Source organism: Plectrocnemia conspersa, unplaced genomic scaffold (assembly GCF_051122295.1).
Source record: "Plectrocnemia conspersa isolate PC_06_02 unplaced genomic scaffold, ASM5112229v1 ptg000010l, whole genome shotgun sequence".
Classification (NCBI taxonomy): Eukaryota; Metazoa; Arthropoda; class Insecta; order Trichoptera; family Polycentropodidae; genus Plectrocnemia; species Plectrocnemia conspersa.
Window position 1 is genome coordinate 15,676,169 of NW_028277174.1, and position 17,437 is coordinate 15,693,605.

Below are 17,437 nucleotides of genomic sequence, written 5' to 3' on the forward strand. Positions count from 1 at the left end.
TATTTAATGTCAGTGATGTATTAAACAATATTATGATATTAAAACTCGCAGGTTTTTACCAGAATTTGATTTTTATTTTTCTAATAACCTAATGCATATTTATTCCACAAATGTGAGAATAAAAATTATTATTATTTTACAGCTTATTTTTAAATGCATGTTATATGCGAAGGGGAAACATTTTACTGCTAGACGAGCTTGCGTCGGCGAATCGGTTAAACAGGCCGTTGATTTATGGAGTCATGACAAGAAACACTAAAATTAATAATCTCTTCTATTTTTACCGTGTTGTGTCTCAATATCGCGACCGTAAAGCATTATTTAAGCTGTCTGTTTTTTAATCGCCTTTGTTTCAGCCTTATATTCTTGTGACGGGTGCATTTTCCCGGAGCTTAGTGTCCAGCTATAAAAACGACGGTGCAATGGTTGCGGTTGGGACTTAAATAGTTTATTTATATTCATAGAGGATAAAAGTTTAATGCCTTCGCAAACAAGATTGTACACTCCGTAGTACGTTTGAACGAGCGCGTATCTGTTTAATAAAAAAATAATACCGGTTTAAAACAACCTGCGACAATTTTCCGTTATAGTAGGATTTTTACTAAAGATGGACTGTTTCAATTGAAAATATAATTAACAAGAATTGTTTGAACTGTTTTAAACAAATATAAATTAACAAGTTAATATATTAATTCAGTTTAGAAACCATGGCATTTCTTAGAAAATTATGTTTTTAATCTGAATTATTTATTTTTTAAATTTATTAATTTATTAAAAGTCCGACATATAGATATTATCATTTCATTTAATTAACGTCATTGTAATGTGGTCTTAGATATTGATTTATTAATTGCCATTACCTTGGTAATATTATACAATTCTCATTTACAATACAACCATAAATTCTAGTCAGCAGTAGTAAATATTAATGATATTGATGAAAGGTGTAAATTTATTTTACTTTTATTTTTATATACTCTGGAATATTTTTAAATGATCTTGAACTATCGATCACGGACATTTAGGTTTTATTAATAGTTTAATATGTGTCGATAGGCTTTCAGTTTCGAGCTTTAAAGTGCCTTAAAAAGTTGCGATCACGTCCTTTATTCTTATATATCGCAGTCAGGACATCGTCTTGATCTTGCTTCCATCTAGGAGCTTGCCAAACATAAAGATGTTTTCGGCTATAATTATGAGAAGTTGAAAAAAATATATAGAATGGTGTTAATCTATTATAAGTATGCACCTTAATTATTTCTTTTTTTATTGTTCAATGATATATTTTTTTGTATATTTGCTATCATGGTGCATTGGATAAACCTATAAAGTTCTGGTGTTCAAGTTAAAATTGAAAAAATGAAATAAATAATAATAGTAAATAACTACAATTTCCAGATTGATTATTTGTTTACATTATTGTTACTCTGTGACATTATGGGTGACCTATTCATGTTACAGCTGTTGATTCAAAATAATAACATATAATAAGTAATTTCCTTCTTAAAAGAATTGAAAGGATTCAGTGTTCGTCGCAGCTATCGTCGTTTTTCAGGTGATAAGGTCAAGTGTTTCGACTTGGGGTCAGCCCCAAAGCGTCATAGTGTACGCGACGCGAACACAAGACAATGGGTCACCCTTCCGTCCCTTTGTTCATGTCAAATGTCATCCCCCGTATTCCTGTTGGGCCGCGGCGGAAGCTAAGGAACAATGTTGCACTTTTGAATGGCTGCAGCACACAATAGATGCGAAAATCGATAGGCGGCGCTATTCGCCACTACAGACTGGCTCGAAAAAATATATAACAAAATACTACGACATAAAATAGCTACGGCTAAACTCGATCACGTCTCCGAGCCGAGGTCTAGTGCAGATATCCGGTGATCCATTTAAATTTTCATCGTTTTCATCATAACTTGTACTAGCTTACGTCCATAACGTGATTTAAACATTCAAGGAAATAGGAAATGTATTTTAAATATGTTCAATATTGTCTGTGACGTAGAAAACGAACTCTTTGATTTGTAAAAATATATTTAGTAAACATACATATATAACGTAATATAGCCATGCTTTCTTGCAATTCGGTAACACCGGTAATTCAGAGCAGAAAATAGATTTATAATTAGTTCATTCCAGAAACTAATTATTTGATAATTAAATAAGTACATCAATAGTCCAACTGATTATTTATCAAAAAATTAACATTAATAATCGAAATTATAAAATAAATCATCAGAAAATAATATTTTTTTTGCAGTAAGTAATTCAGTTTTTGCTCACTCAAATAAAAAAAATGCTCCGTAAATATAACTAATTGATCAGTAGATATAATAAATTATTTATATCCAGTGATCAGTCATTGTTAAATCTTGTATTCCACTAGCGAATTTTGGGTATTTTCCAATTATCGGGGTGTAAATTTATTCTAAAAATATTTGTTTATACATTTAATTTATTTTTATCACTTTTCTGTCCAACACTCACTCGCTGCCGCTCGTTGGCACTTAACTTGTTTTAAAATTTAAACAGGTTAAGTGCAAACGAGCGGGTGAGCGAGTGAGCGTTGGTCAGGACAGTAAACACCCCATGAATCTCTGCAACTAATCTATTAAAAATAGCTTTTTTAATTATACATAAATAAATAAAATGTTTAGGCAAATAAATATTTTTTTTTAGAATAAATTTTAATCTTGATAACAGTAATGTACTAAATTTTGTTTAAAAAATGGTGTTATGGCGAAACAACAACTGTTAAGGCTATAATGTTTCGAACGTTTATGTAGTTTAGGTTAGGTTTGGGGTGGAATAGGAAATGGACGTTTTGCAACTATCAATAGTTTAATAAACAACAATTTATTGTAATTATCGATAATAACATATTAAATGCCGATCATTTTATAATAAAAACATTTTGCTTCAATTACCCATTATTTTATTTAAATACTGATTATTTATTTTATTATCTGGTCGATTTTTAATAATTAACTGATATTTATAAAATTATTTATTTATCAAAAATTTAGTTGCCAATATAAAATAAATATTAAATCTATTTCCTTATTGTAATGGTTCTGTTTTTTGCTGTTATGTTTTGCTCCAGTTGCTGTTTTTCAATAAACCCTGTGATTCATATTAACCGTAATCGGTAATCATTGTGAAATATAATAAATAAAAAAAGTGGTGCCGATATATGAAAATAAAAATCGTCTGTCAAAACAATCAATCATGCAATGTACTAATTTTAAAAAACAACATAGTTTTCTGTTTAATCTGTGACTAAATTATGGTAATAAAGATAGGGTTCTACAAAACACAAAAACATGCTCAAATTTTTTTATTGAAAGTTTTAATTTATATGTTTTCCAAAACTAAGTAAGTGCAAGATCATTTGTACAAAACGTTCGTTGGTAATAAAAACCGTGGCTTCGAAAATAGATACTGACTATTTGATTTAGACTATTTGTGATGGTGTGTATATGATTCTCAGACAGATGCTAATTCTTATTTTTCAACGATTGTGCTGCTTCATCTCAACTATGTCATCGACTATATACATACATACATAATAAATCGGCACCGGATTTAATAAAAAGTATTACAGATTTAGATGTTTATTTTACAAATGTAAATTCCGGCATAATTTAAATTAAATATAGGGCAATACTAATTCATTTACTGCGAACTTCTTCCTAGAATTGCATTAAGCTCAAAGTTTGAGAAAAGCTTTTAATTAATAATTAAATATACGCTCTAGTACTCCTTCGTATTGCTTCAAAATTATTGTGAACGTTTTTAAGTTTTTAAAAAAAAATATAATACTAAACATTATACAAAATAAATGTTTCACGTACTTATAAATCGACTATTTAAGACAGGGGTGGCCAACCCAAATGATCTTACGGGCAACTTTGAAAATGCATCATAGCTCCGTGGGCCATTTATAAAATTATATATCCCCATATTAGATATAGATACACTATAGACATTTTTTTGGACTGAAAAATTGTCTATAGTTTATTGGCGATTATAAAATAAATATATAGGGCCGGAAAAATGTTCAAAGTGGGCCGTATACAGCCACGGGTTGGCCACCCCAGATTTAAGGTATCAATGTCTTAGGTTCACTGTAATTTATGGATACAATTTAATAAGAAAAAAGCTTTGTTAAAGCTTAAAATTATATTTAAAAATATGCCAATTTCTTACTGTAATCATTACTGTACTTTTTAAAAATAAAAAAATATTTTTATTACACAGTGTAATGTAAAATTTTTTTTTTTAAATTATACCATCTCAATTTATTTAATAAATAGTGCTTTTATCTATAGCTAAAAATATTTGAAAAAGTATTTTTGATATTGTAAAATAAAATTGGTTTAATTACCAAGTATAAGATAAAAAAACGCATTCGCAAAGTTATTATTAATAAAGAACTGAAAGTTTACCTATTTTGAATCCGTGTCGTCCCAGATGTGTCAATCTTGTAGAATTTGAATTGTGTTTGAAGAAAGTTGTCGGATTCGACATTTTTTTTTGTGTTCGTCACAAAGAAGTGTGAACACGGTATTTTTTATCTTATTTTTTACAAACTTTCCGCCGTTGGTTTTTTATACTTTATAAACATCCTTTGAAGAGCGTTTGCATAATATAGTGCGCACACAGAGGCGCATGATAAAAGTTATATATTTTCGGATTAATGGAACAAATTAGTTCTAATGTAGAAACTAAGGTCCAATTTGAATCGCATTCGAGCACACATTAACAATATATCTAGTATGTTTACACCTCGAGCCCCTAGGTCCAATTTTGGCTGAAACACCCTCATAAATTATTCGAGGGTGTAAAATTATTTTATGTTAACTTTAAGGGTTCGTTATGAATAATCTCGATAAAATATTCAGCAAGTCATTGACAATGATTAAATATTAATCGGACCGAAGCGAGCTGCCGCAATTGCAATTCATAAACGATTTTTAATTTAACCTTCATTAATATAAATGTTTTTTATAATAATTTATTATTATATTAAATATATTCTATAATCATTAAAAGTTATATAATTCTGTATACTTGGGATGAGTTATATTTTTTCAAAATCGCAATCGGTCAGTCCATTTGTGAGATTTGCGACGAGACTTCATAGAAGTCAAAGACGATGTTCGGTGGCAATCGGCATACATTGACGACGTACTAGCGCTTTTGTGAGTATGGTCGCCGAGTATGGTGACCTGGACTTTTATACCTGACAGCAGCGAAGTATAGATAGGAGCAATAATAATGCGATTTTACGATGCATCTAAAGCATTCACCAGTAACAGACAATATGACAAGACAATATTGTTTTTGATAACATCTGTCATAAAAATAAATATTTTTTATTAGCGTTAGGCATAAATACAATTGATATTTTATCAAACATAAGTAGACATTAGCTTAAGATGGATTTAAAACAGCGATTTGTTTCAAAATAATCTCTTTTTGTGAATGAAAAGGGGATATATTAAATATCTTAATAAAATAATATTCATGTGTGCTTACCATTTCATCTTAAGCTTACTAGTTAATACTTTATTTAGTTCTCACGTTACTTTTTTATTTGTATATTAAATATTACACTTGAACCCCTTGGCGTGAATCGCATAAATCATTTATGATAAACTTTGAGTTTACACACATTTCAAGACTCTTTTAAAAACGACACTAAAGGGATTTGTATGTACAAAAAACGCAAGGGGCTTTAAAAGCTCCGTTTTGCGGTATATTTCTTGGCCCATTCAAACATTTATTTTTATTGGGGCGCCATGAAATTATCCGCTCTTTTGGACCAGGTGAAGTGTTTTTATGTGTCACCATTCAACTGGAAACGTTTCCGACTGACTTTACTCTTTTGTGCTCAACTGATACCACCGTTTTACCTTTTGAACTCATTGTGTTGTGTGACTGTTCTCGTGGCTTTTTTTGTGGCTGGCTTCTTTTCAACGTAATTTATTACATTATTATAACGCTTTATTGTTACTCACAAGATAAAAGCTCAAGAACTGTCGACGGCGCTCTTTTCTTTCACCCCTTCCTTATGAACTATATATACAATTTTGTAAATAAATTTATTTACTTCGACAATTCGCCACTTGTGCAATGTGTGATTTATAGATTCGAGAAATTTATTGCTAAAATTCCTTATAGGAAATACATTTCATTTCCATGAAGCTTTATTTATCGCGTTTACTTTGTGTTTGCTCGCCAAGATTTGATTGCATATGGGTTTTAATTTATATTTTATAAATCAGAAGCGAAAATACATATATTCATACATACATAAATATATGAATTATGTATCTTGTAAGTAATGCGCGGCTATTTTGTAAGGACTTCCTTCGAAGAAGCAATAAGAGGGGCGGTTGACAGCAATTCGTAAGGTTATCTTAATCTAGTCCCTTTTTATAAGGACATTCACGTGGGGGAGTCTAGAGGGGATCAGCTCCAAACGAAGGGTATTTATTGATCCACCTTACTAGATATGGTAGCTATAATAAATTTCACTCGCAAGTTATTCGTCAGTATTATGTATCAAATAAAATATTAATTCTGTACAAACGTTAAAGCTTAATTTATACATCAATATCAAACGAGGTTAGAGGCGTAGATTATGTCTATACAATTCAAAACCGCAAGATTGCTTTATTATATATAGTACATATGTATAGATTATTATAAAACGATGCTATACAATATGAGAATTATTGTATATAAAAATTACATTTTAATACCAAATGTTTATTCTAGAGCCGAAAGATAAATTAATAAGTATATATAATATTCCAGCATAAATATTAAAATATTCATTGGGTGTTTGAGCTAAAAGTGGTCGGCTACTTTTACTATAGTTCATTCATTTAAATATTTGAGAATCCCCTGTCGGCCTTTATTGTGGTATGTAGGCGGTATTTGGTGGTATAACCGATTGTTTGTATTTCTCATTCTTCGGTCGTAAACGTTTGTGTTGTGATAATGGAGGATTGAAAATGATACGATTAAATGCCTTTGCTTTTGCGCTATTTGGTGGCAATTTAATTAAGCTCTAATTCTGTGTCGACATGTTACATACTTGTATATACATTATTTGAGATTAATATTGTTTTGATGTGTGTATTTGAATTAAACAGTTAGTAATATTAATCTAAAATAATATATTACATTATTATCAATAATTCCATTGTTCTTGAATATTATCAGATAAATATTTTTAATGAACTCCGAAATAAATAATAAATGTTGTAAGACATCTGTTAATGCAATATAAATAAATAATAGCAATTAACTTAAATTATTTGATCGCAATATTCCGTTATAACGGGCACGGAAGCTGTTTAAAAAATGTTCGACCTCATCTTATGTCAAAGCTGAATATTTTTTACGGCCAACTTAGTATTTTTTAGTATTAAAAATGCGCTTTAATTTTAACGTGGTTTACAGCTTTACTTTTTTATAGCATTAATGGTTAATGATATACATATTTGTATTAAAAAACCTCGTTATTAAGGCTACTAATACATACATACTAAATTAATTCTACCTAAGCCCCATAAATCATTGAGTGTCTGCTATTAATTGCATTTATTTATTTATTTTGTCATAATTAATTAACGAGGGTCGGAGTACAGAAGTTAAAATCAGACTTTTAAGTAGATATCACTGCACTAGACAGCGTCATCATGTCAACAGAACTACATATGTTTGAATGTATTATTGGTTGTGATGTCGGCCGGCGGAAAACTACTCCAAGCGTTGGCCGACAAAAATTGTGCTTGAATAGGGCGCTAGTGACGAACATTTTATATCCACTACCACATTTTCTTCTCTTTGATTTTTGTTGTGATTATTTTTACAATTCATTTGACTGTTTTTTGAAAGTTTTGTGATGACATCATGAAATGATATTTTTTTAATGTCAAGCGGATAAGCACGCACGTAGATTTTTAATAATTAATTTAAATTTTGATGAAAACTTGTTTAAAATAATATTGAAGATGGCTTATTATTTTTTGCCGCTAATAGAAGTACTTTATTTTATATTGTGAGCTTTAATAAAATACAACAATAAAATTTGAGTAGCATTAAGTTACATTTAAAACTTTATAAATTTAATAACGTGTTTTAAATAAATTATATTTTCCGTTGTATAAAAATAGCATTAAATTTTAATATTCCACAATTTTCAATGGAATTTATTTCAAGGAATATTGTAAGAAAATTGGTGGAATGTAAGAATTCAGAATAATGAATAACTTTGAAATTATTATTTATGAATTTTAAATCTAGAAATTAGTTCAAGACTTTTAATTCTTTGTCTAATTTGAATGTATGTCTTAACTATTAAAAAACTAAATAAAAATGTGTTCTTATACTAATCAAAATAAATAATTTAAGAATATATTTATATATATTTTTTTCTTTATTTTACTGCTAAACAAATAATAGAACAAATACTACTTTTACTATTGATTTAGAATTTAGGTAATTTTTAAGTTAAAATAATTTGTTATACTATAAATATTCAGAAATACCTATGTATTTAAGTTTATGATGCAATTTTAACCATTTTAATGATTAAAAATAAAAACTTTTTGGGCAAATTTAATATACAAATATAGTATTACAAGTATCGCAAATACTTTGCATACATATTTAATGACCAATATAAACGTAAATTTCAAGTAAATAGCTAAAAAATCTAATGTCTATATATATAACTGAAATCTTGAACAGGGGCGCCATAATCGCGAATAATTTTCCTTATAAAAATTTTTGATAAGTTTATTTCATTTAAATTTACATAAAATATTTACAAATTCCCTCAATAACAATAACCGCTGAACATTACTATTCCATAATATCCTTATCGTGGCGGGTATGAAAAAACTTTCGAAAGTCATTTCCGCGTATGGAATTTGAACGAATTGCGATCGCGTTCGATTTGCCGCGACTTAACATTTTTTAACGTTCTCTCTTACGGGGGCCTTGCGGCCTGCCGTTAACTTTTACGGCCAATAAACCAAATTACGTACATGCATAAATAAATTATGACGAAATTCGATTACGACCCAGTGGAATTTTCACATTTTTCCGCAACGTCCGTCCAGGCAGGGAGCCATTGGCGTCGTATTCGAGTATAAATAAAAACCTTTGCGCCAGTATTCGGGGCACGCAACGACTTTTTACAACTGCCTACACATGCACGAGGGAAGCTTCGAAAGTTACAGTCAAACAAAAAATATGCTGCCAAACTATGCAACAAAGCGAGCCAATCTTTGTTTATAAATATAACTGTCCAGCTTTAAAATAAACGACTGCAAAAAAGTCTGAATATAAAAATATCCAGCATTAATATTATACAAGTGGAACATATTGTTATATTTTAATGGTCTTCGTAAACATGTGTAGAAAATATGTGAACCTATTTTATTTTATTTTTTCCCAATTATCCGATAACCAAAGAGTTTTTTTAAATATGATTTTAATTAAGTGGTCAAGAAGTTTTATCTTGCAGGGTTCCTCATAAATCAATATAAGTGCAATTAACTTTCTGATTATGTATGTAAGGTAGGAGGAATATTCTATATCTGTACCTCACATTTTAGGCCTGATTTGGATCACAATTTCAAAAGGTTGCAATGTCAGTTTGTACATTTGGTTGAATGTCTAGAAATTTCATTAATGAGTCATTCCATATCTCGTTGATTTATCCGCCGGTATAATTTTGTTATTTTCGTTATTTTGTGATTCTTCAATGATCTAACCGGGACGCACATTTAGACTGGCATATGACTAAAACCAAGTGTAGCTGTATGCGTGCGAATACCGACCGAAAGCCGAGTGTAGTGTCTCTTTCTAGCATTCACTCGTATCTCTCTAGCGCGTTTTGGAGGCGCCTCGCTGCCGCTCGCGCCGACTTTTACTGTCAAACCAAACAACCTAACTTTTTTTAATGATAATAAAAAAAAATGAAATTTAAAATAAATCAATACAATATCATGAAAAAAGGTTAAGTTGTTTGGTTTGACAGTAAAAGTCGGCGCGAGCGGCAGCGAGGCGCCTCCATGACGCGCAATAAAGAGACACTACACTCGGCTTTCAGTCGGTATTCGCACGCATACAGCTACATATGGTTTTAGTCATATGCCAGTCTAAATGTGCAACCGGGACCTCTGCTCTTTACATTATTTATTAACTTAGAGGGCATCTGTGCGGTCCGCCACAATTTATTTATTTGTTTATTAATTTATTCAGCTTAATAGCTAATCTTTATATCAAAAAACTTTAAGTATATAAACATATTTAAAAAATATATAAAAAATACACAACAGAAAATAAAAATATACACTAATAAGACTTATAATTTATTTCTACATGTACGAAGGTGTTTTTTAATTCCATTTAGGAAACCCGTTACATATTCATTTTTTTAGTCCGTTACGAGGAGCTTGGATGCTAATTATTATTTAATTTTAATATTTTATGATTTTTGCCTTTTTTTTTTATTAAATAAATATGTTTTGTGTATATACAACTTATTGGTTTTTATTACAGTGACACATTAAAGTAATTTTATAGGTCACGATGCTCTTAATTTAATTAAAGAAATAAACATATACATACTTTGATAGAAAACACTCCTGCGTACTACCGCTCGTTGTCGCTTGACGAGAGGGAATATTATTATTAGATGTAAAATGACGCGCTGATTTTAAAATGTCATTAGTTTTTTTCCGAATATAAAATGTATTTTGTTTTACAAAGTTAATTTGGTGTTTGATCATTTTGGAAAATTAATTTCGCATCTGCGGTTTTGGGCTTCGAAAATATTCGTAATCTTAAATAAATGGTCACAAGGCTCTATTACGATTTATATTAATTATTTACTAGGTTTATATTCTAATAAACTAATAGTGATTTTCTCGAATATCTTGCAAATATTTATGTAAAATAAAATGATTAGAATTAGTAATTTTTCATTCATTGTTTATAATGGATCAATCTATTTTATGTATATATTTATATTATTTTATATTCAAGTGACTCATGCACCGATGGTTGCCCGCGGCCAACTCTTGCCAAGATTTAATAACTCAAACAAAAACAGATAAAAGTGGTGATGTATGTTTGAATTCAAGTTAAATTGATATGTGACACATTTGGGGAGTTTATCTGCAATGTACGATCTATCGCGTTCCCTTTTCGCGGTGCCAACTCATTTGCGAACTCCCCGCGGAACGCTATTGAATTATGTTTTCGTTTTGTGCGTCGCACTTGATAATTCTGTTAAGGACCGAGTTATTAATGGAGATTTTCTCGCATTGTTCGGTCGCAAAGAACTCACACCAGCGCACAGACTCATGTATCTGCGGATAAACAGGATCGTTTTGGGATGAGCTGGCACCCTCTATTAAAATCTTTATATCGTTGCTATTCCGCGAAAGATTATATTCACAGACAGAATTACATATGAGAATCTCCGCATATAAAGAGTAGCCCAAACATTATTTTAAAAGCTGATCTCATAAACCGTTTATGCTGCATCGATAGAAAGGGTTTGAAATAGACTTTTATTTTATATGAGTGATCGTTTTGAATGAAACTATGCTTGTAATATTTGATTTAATAAATGTGACATTTTATTGCAGAATACATACGTATATAAAACGTAATATGTAGATAATATAATAAAACGTACGCAGAGGCTTGATAAGCAAAAGGACTAAAATATTCATAAATGTATTGAAAAAGTCCCGAGATACTAACGAATAAGCAATAATTGGATAACTCATTTTTTTATTGGCGCTACATCCTAGGATGGAACTTGGCATAAATATGTTTTATGACGTTTGTTTATATTCCGTGGGTATGTAAATTTAACTAATTTTGCTAAAAACGGGTGTGTAAATTTATAGAAAAAAACCTACTAGTTTTTATGTTAAAAACGCAAGCATTAATGCAGAACTAGTTTCTTTTAAATTTTTCTTAAATCAAACGATACTGGATTTCTATGGTTAATGGTGAGCTAGAGGCGGTAAATCCGTTAAGTGGCTTATTTCATTTTTGTAATGTTAATTTGTGCGTTAAAAAAGGCAAAGCATTGGGAGACTTTTAAGCAAAATTATTTCTATAAATACATTTGTTAACGTTGAATAATATTAATTTTTAATGTTTCATGTTACATTACATAAATCAGGTTATTGTATTTTTATTTAATATAATACATAATACATAAATTGAAATATATATCGCAAACAACATTATATGGAAAGTAATAAAAAATAACAATAAATATAAAATTATCCGTTTTCCTTCCCCAACACAATTAAGTTACTATATGTATCACAAATTGCCACATCGACATTTATACCCCACAACAATTTGCAGACACTTAATCTAATGTACACAACGCTGGTTTTTACAATGGAGTATATTTTGTACATAGTAAGTAGGTACACACGTATACATATGTACACAAGATGTACCCACTTACCATGTACATAGTATCTACTACTTTATCCGAATCGATTTTTCGACAATCACGAATATCTAAGCGACCCTCTCGACTGTTGAATGCGTCACTTTGTTGCCATCTCGGTGGGGTTTCCGCCCCCACAGCAAAGCTATCAGATGACTCAAGATTAAATGTTTCGTTAAGAAGCCGTACGAGCGCCACGCGCCTATGTAAATTGACCCTGGCCCTTTGACTTGCACCGACCCTAGCCCCGGGCTCCGTTTACACCCCCGAAATTGGCACTGTTGTGTATGTGTTTTTGTGCGCTCGTATGTACCTACGAGGGGCGTATAAAAAGTTCGCGAATTTTAAGCAGAATAAACGCTGAATTCAAGATCTTTTTACTCCATCATAAAGTGATCGAAATTCTCTCGATCTCACAAAGTTGTTTTGAAAAGTTGTGTTATTTTTAAATCTCGATACTTTTATAATCGTTTTAATTTAAATTTAGTCCTAAAGCTTCAGGTTATTTGTGCGGAATGGATTAAAGAAGGGGGTTCTCAAACTATGAAAACTATGGGCTAGATCCCTTTTTACCCGGCTGTGGTTATTTATGCAAGACCCACAGTTCATTTATTATTTTTTATTTAAAGTGTAATATATGTAGCATTTACAAGTCTAAAATATATAGCATATTTTTTAAACCATATATTAAGGTAAAACGTTATATATGGGTATGTTTAAATTTATTAAAAAATAATATGAAATGCTTTTTCATTAAAGATCACAAACGATTGATTTAAAATTTTAATCCTACCATGGAGTATCGCCGTTAATCGAAAATGCAATTAAATATATCAACAATCCGTAGGATTTCGCTTTTCCAATTAGTTCCAATTTGATTCCGATTAAGGACCGAAAACCAAATATTTATAGAGAGCGTTAGCGAACAAATTAAATAACAAACGGGATCAATCGAAAATCACAATGTAGTATCACAGCTATAGGCAAATAGGCATAAAACACCAGCAAGTCGTGAGAGGGTTGGCTGGGCCCGCGATATCGCCGCAATAACTTTTCACTATTTATCTTCGGGTGGGAAAAGCTCAACCCGGAATTAACCCGACGCTAAATCACACCCGATGAAATTCCACACACGCATACACACACGCGCCATACAAAACCAGCTCACATTATATATTTATAAATAGAGGCGTTGCCTTTGAGAAGGTGAAAGAATTTAAGTACTGCCTTTGAGTGGACCACATTTTAAGGATCGAGTAGATCGCAATTTTAGCCATATAAATGATTGGTATTTAATATCAGAATGTTTAATTTATACATAGGGTGTTTGAATGAGAGTGTATTTATTTTTTGGGACACCCAGTATATATGTATATTATACAGCTCCTCAATTGATCGTATCGCAAGACAAATTCTAACATTTTATAGGCATTACATTTGTGTTCTATTTTATACCCTGATGAAATCTCAAGTCTGAATTAATCGATTATAAAATAAAACACAAATGTAGCACATTGTTATCAATTTTATTGTCAAAAGTTGTTCTAAATAATAATTTATTAGTGGATCGCCATACACCTAGATTTTTAACATCAAATAGAAACTTTGATATTAAAATAATAATAATTTAAATAATTATTTTATTCTTGTTCATAGATAGCATATACGTTATAAAATATTATATGCTTTGATAACATACAGCAATAATAATTTAGGCAGCAGTTTAATTTTTTATGGTTATACTACAACTTTTAGAAATATATATGTATTATGAATAAATTAAAAGTTCTATTGATAATGAAAACATTTGTTAAATTTATTAACAAATACGTACTCTCTGTTTGCTTTTAAAAACTATGATACTTATTTATAAATATTAGTTTTGTTATTATTAAAATTTTAAATAATATTATTATATATTTTAGTAGACTTTATCAGAATGTTTCGCATATGAGTATATTTTTAATTATTATTTTACTATCACAAGTTAAGTTTAGAGCTCGAGTATACTATATGTACTTTCAAATAGTGTAGATATACAATTTATACGAAATTCAACAATAGCGCAATTTAACAATTCGTGCTACTGTTTCAGCGCCCGAAACAGTTCAGGGCAGTAATGAATATTTTAATGCCTAATAAGCTGGGCAAACTTTAACAGGGCGTTAAATTTCATTCAAAGACAAAGTTTTTACACTGCAAATGGCAACCGACGAATGAGACCGATTGATTAATGGAGCTAAATGATAAATGAACGCCAACTCTTTGCCAATTTCCCGATAAACTCGAACACATTAAATTATTCTTTAATACTTTGTGTGAATGTGCGTGTATTTCTGTATAATGCGATATCGATTGCGAATCCCTCGTCAACACCCTTGTCAACCCAAATAGAGAGATTTAATCAGAATTCAATGTGCAGCTACTTATATATGTATTTTGAAACTATCTGTTGGAGCATGCGGGTGTTTTTTCGTTAGATATGGGCGAGTTTCTTAATTTTCCTTTTCCTCATCTTCTGAGATCATAAATATTTTTCATTTCCCATATGGAAACAAGGCAAATGTTTAGAGAGTTGGTATGTATTTAATAATGTAAGACATGTCGGGATGAATCGGCGTTGGCTCAACGTATGAGAACAATTCCGCGGAAGAGATTCGAATAAGGAATATTCGATGTAGTGAAAGGGGCAACGAAAATAGATTGGAAGAAAGAATTGCTTGATATAATATTTATGCTAAATTATTCTGTATTATATACTTTTTTTATTATAATACCTAACTGTAAGATCTCATCTCTGCCTGTTTATATTTATTTGTAATTATTAATTACAATTTCATTTATATTATTGTTTTTTTTTCAATTAAAGCGTAAATAATAAATTTCAGTGCTCTAAAATAAGTCGATATTATTATTTATTTCAATATTTCGAGATAATTAACAACAATTATTAATCATCATAGATTTGTAAATTGTGTAATAATGTATTGTTCATATTCTAATGCATTTATTATTTTATATTGCAGCTCGCGTCAGCAGTCTTAGATTAGTGGAGCTGAAGATTCCAACCCATTCCGAACACAATAGCTGGGCTCGCCTCGAGTGCAAGTACGAGCTAGAGTCAGGAGAATCGCTTTATTCAGTCAAGTGGTATAAAGACGGAAATGAGTTCTTCAGATATGTTCCAAAAGACAATCCTCCGACGCAAGTTTTTGAACTTCCGGGCGTAGCTGTAGACGTAAGTTAAAACATTTGAATGACATTACAACTAGTATATGGTGACCAAATTTCCAAAGCTTCAAACCGGGAAGCGAAATTGTCAATATTTGTTGAATAAAACTAATAGTGAAAAGATACAAATGCACTTTAAGCTAAATAAGAATAGTAGCAACAATTTTATTAAAAAAATATTTTATATATTGAACTTATTGACCAGAGGCAAAGCCAGGACATAGGTTGATACTACAAAATGGTTTTAACTGTACATTTTGATTTCACCGGAATTGCCACGGTTTTATGACACGTGCGAAGTTTCGATGAGTGTACCAGTTTGTGCCTCGAAATGAAAAATGACATCAGATGGGGTCGCTCAACTCCCCCAAACATTTCAAGTCAAAATATTGATGATTTCTTCATCAAATATATTTAAAAATGGATAATTCTAAGTATAAAATTTGTTATTCATGATAAGCTTCATCATCTGGTCAATATTTAGGATTTTTTAATTAATCATTACGACGCAAAAAGCGACGACGTAAACGCCGAGATTTCGCTGCAGACTAGCTTTGCAGGTATACGAATGACTGCCGCGCGCTCGGTACATAAAACTACGGAGTAACCCAAAAAAAAAAACAAGTATTTCATTTATTTATTATTTCAATTTTTGAAATAAAAAATTGTTGCAACATTTATGTTGTTAATATACAAAAAAGTCAATATATAAATACTATTTTGAAATTAAAATAAAAATTTGAAAAACTAAAACACATTTATTTTATAAACACAAAAAATTCTAGTGTAACACTAAAAAACATGTTTATTTTATACATATATATTAACATTTTATGCTAATTTCAAATTTGTAAAAACTTTTTTCAAGCACACCTTTCTTTCGGATTGTGATATTTTGTGCAAATGATTATCTATAAAAGTGAGAAATGACATTTTTGCTAATACGAGTTTATTGATATATAATTCAATTGCAATCAAATATTCACTCACCATTGTAATTTTCTCCACCGTAATGGGAAATCTTCCAGGCAAACTGAATTCTTATTCATAAGTTTTTATGTGTATCGTGCTAATAATTTAAAAATAATAACTCGAAAAAATTCCCATTTTCTAAAAAAATGTGTCATTTCTGAGTTTCGGTACTTCCAGTGAGCCAGTAATATCTGACGGGAGATAATATTTACTCAAAAAAAATATGTTATGATTTCCTTATAACAGGATAGAAAAAAATACAATATAATCTTACTAATCTGACAATCTTTAAATTCTCAGTAATCCAATATTATCTAATGGTTAATGGTAAGATAAAGTTTTAGTGTCTTGTACTTTTTATATATGTACATCGTATTTTTTATTTTCTGTAATTTGACTTCATTTCTAAATAAACCCTTTTAAATTGGCATGCGTGTCCTTGCCAACAGTTAGAGGGCGAAATATTTCCCTGATTGCGGCTATAAAAATTGAAGGAATTGGCTAGCGAATCATTCAAATCGATTAAATTTGGTGGACGTTATGCATGTATATGTAAACGAGTATGTAGCCACAGTTACTTTGGCAAATTGTAATAAATATTATATGAATACATATAAGAAATAACCTGCAGCTGCTCGGAAAAATAAACTATAAATTGTGATTATGTACACGTGAGTACAATAAAATGCATTTATTAAAAAATATCTTCTCTGGTCAAAC

The 17,437-nt window shown here is 30.3% G+C and overlaps 1 protein-coding gene across 1 annotated transcript in view; it reads left to right on the forward strand.

Annotated features, from left to right (window-relative positions):
• Positions 1-17,437, forward strand: part of LOC148230730 (uncharacterized) — a 78,521-nt gene that overhangs the window by 47,276 nt on the left and 13,808 nt on the right. Inside the window, exon 3 of the mRNA XM_088195364.1 lies at positions 15,541-15,752. Coding sequence (XP_088051490.1) covers positions 15,541-15,752 — 212 coding nt within the window. The remainder of the gene's footprint in view (positions 1-15,540; positions 15,753-17,437) is intronic.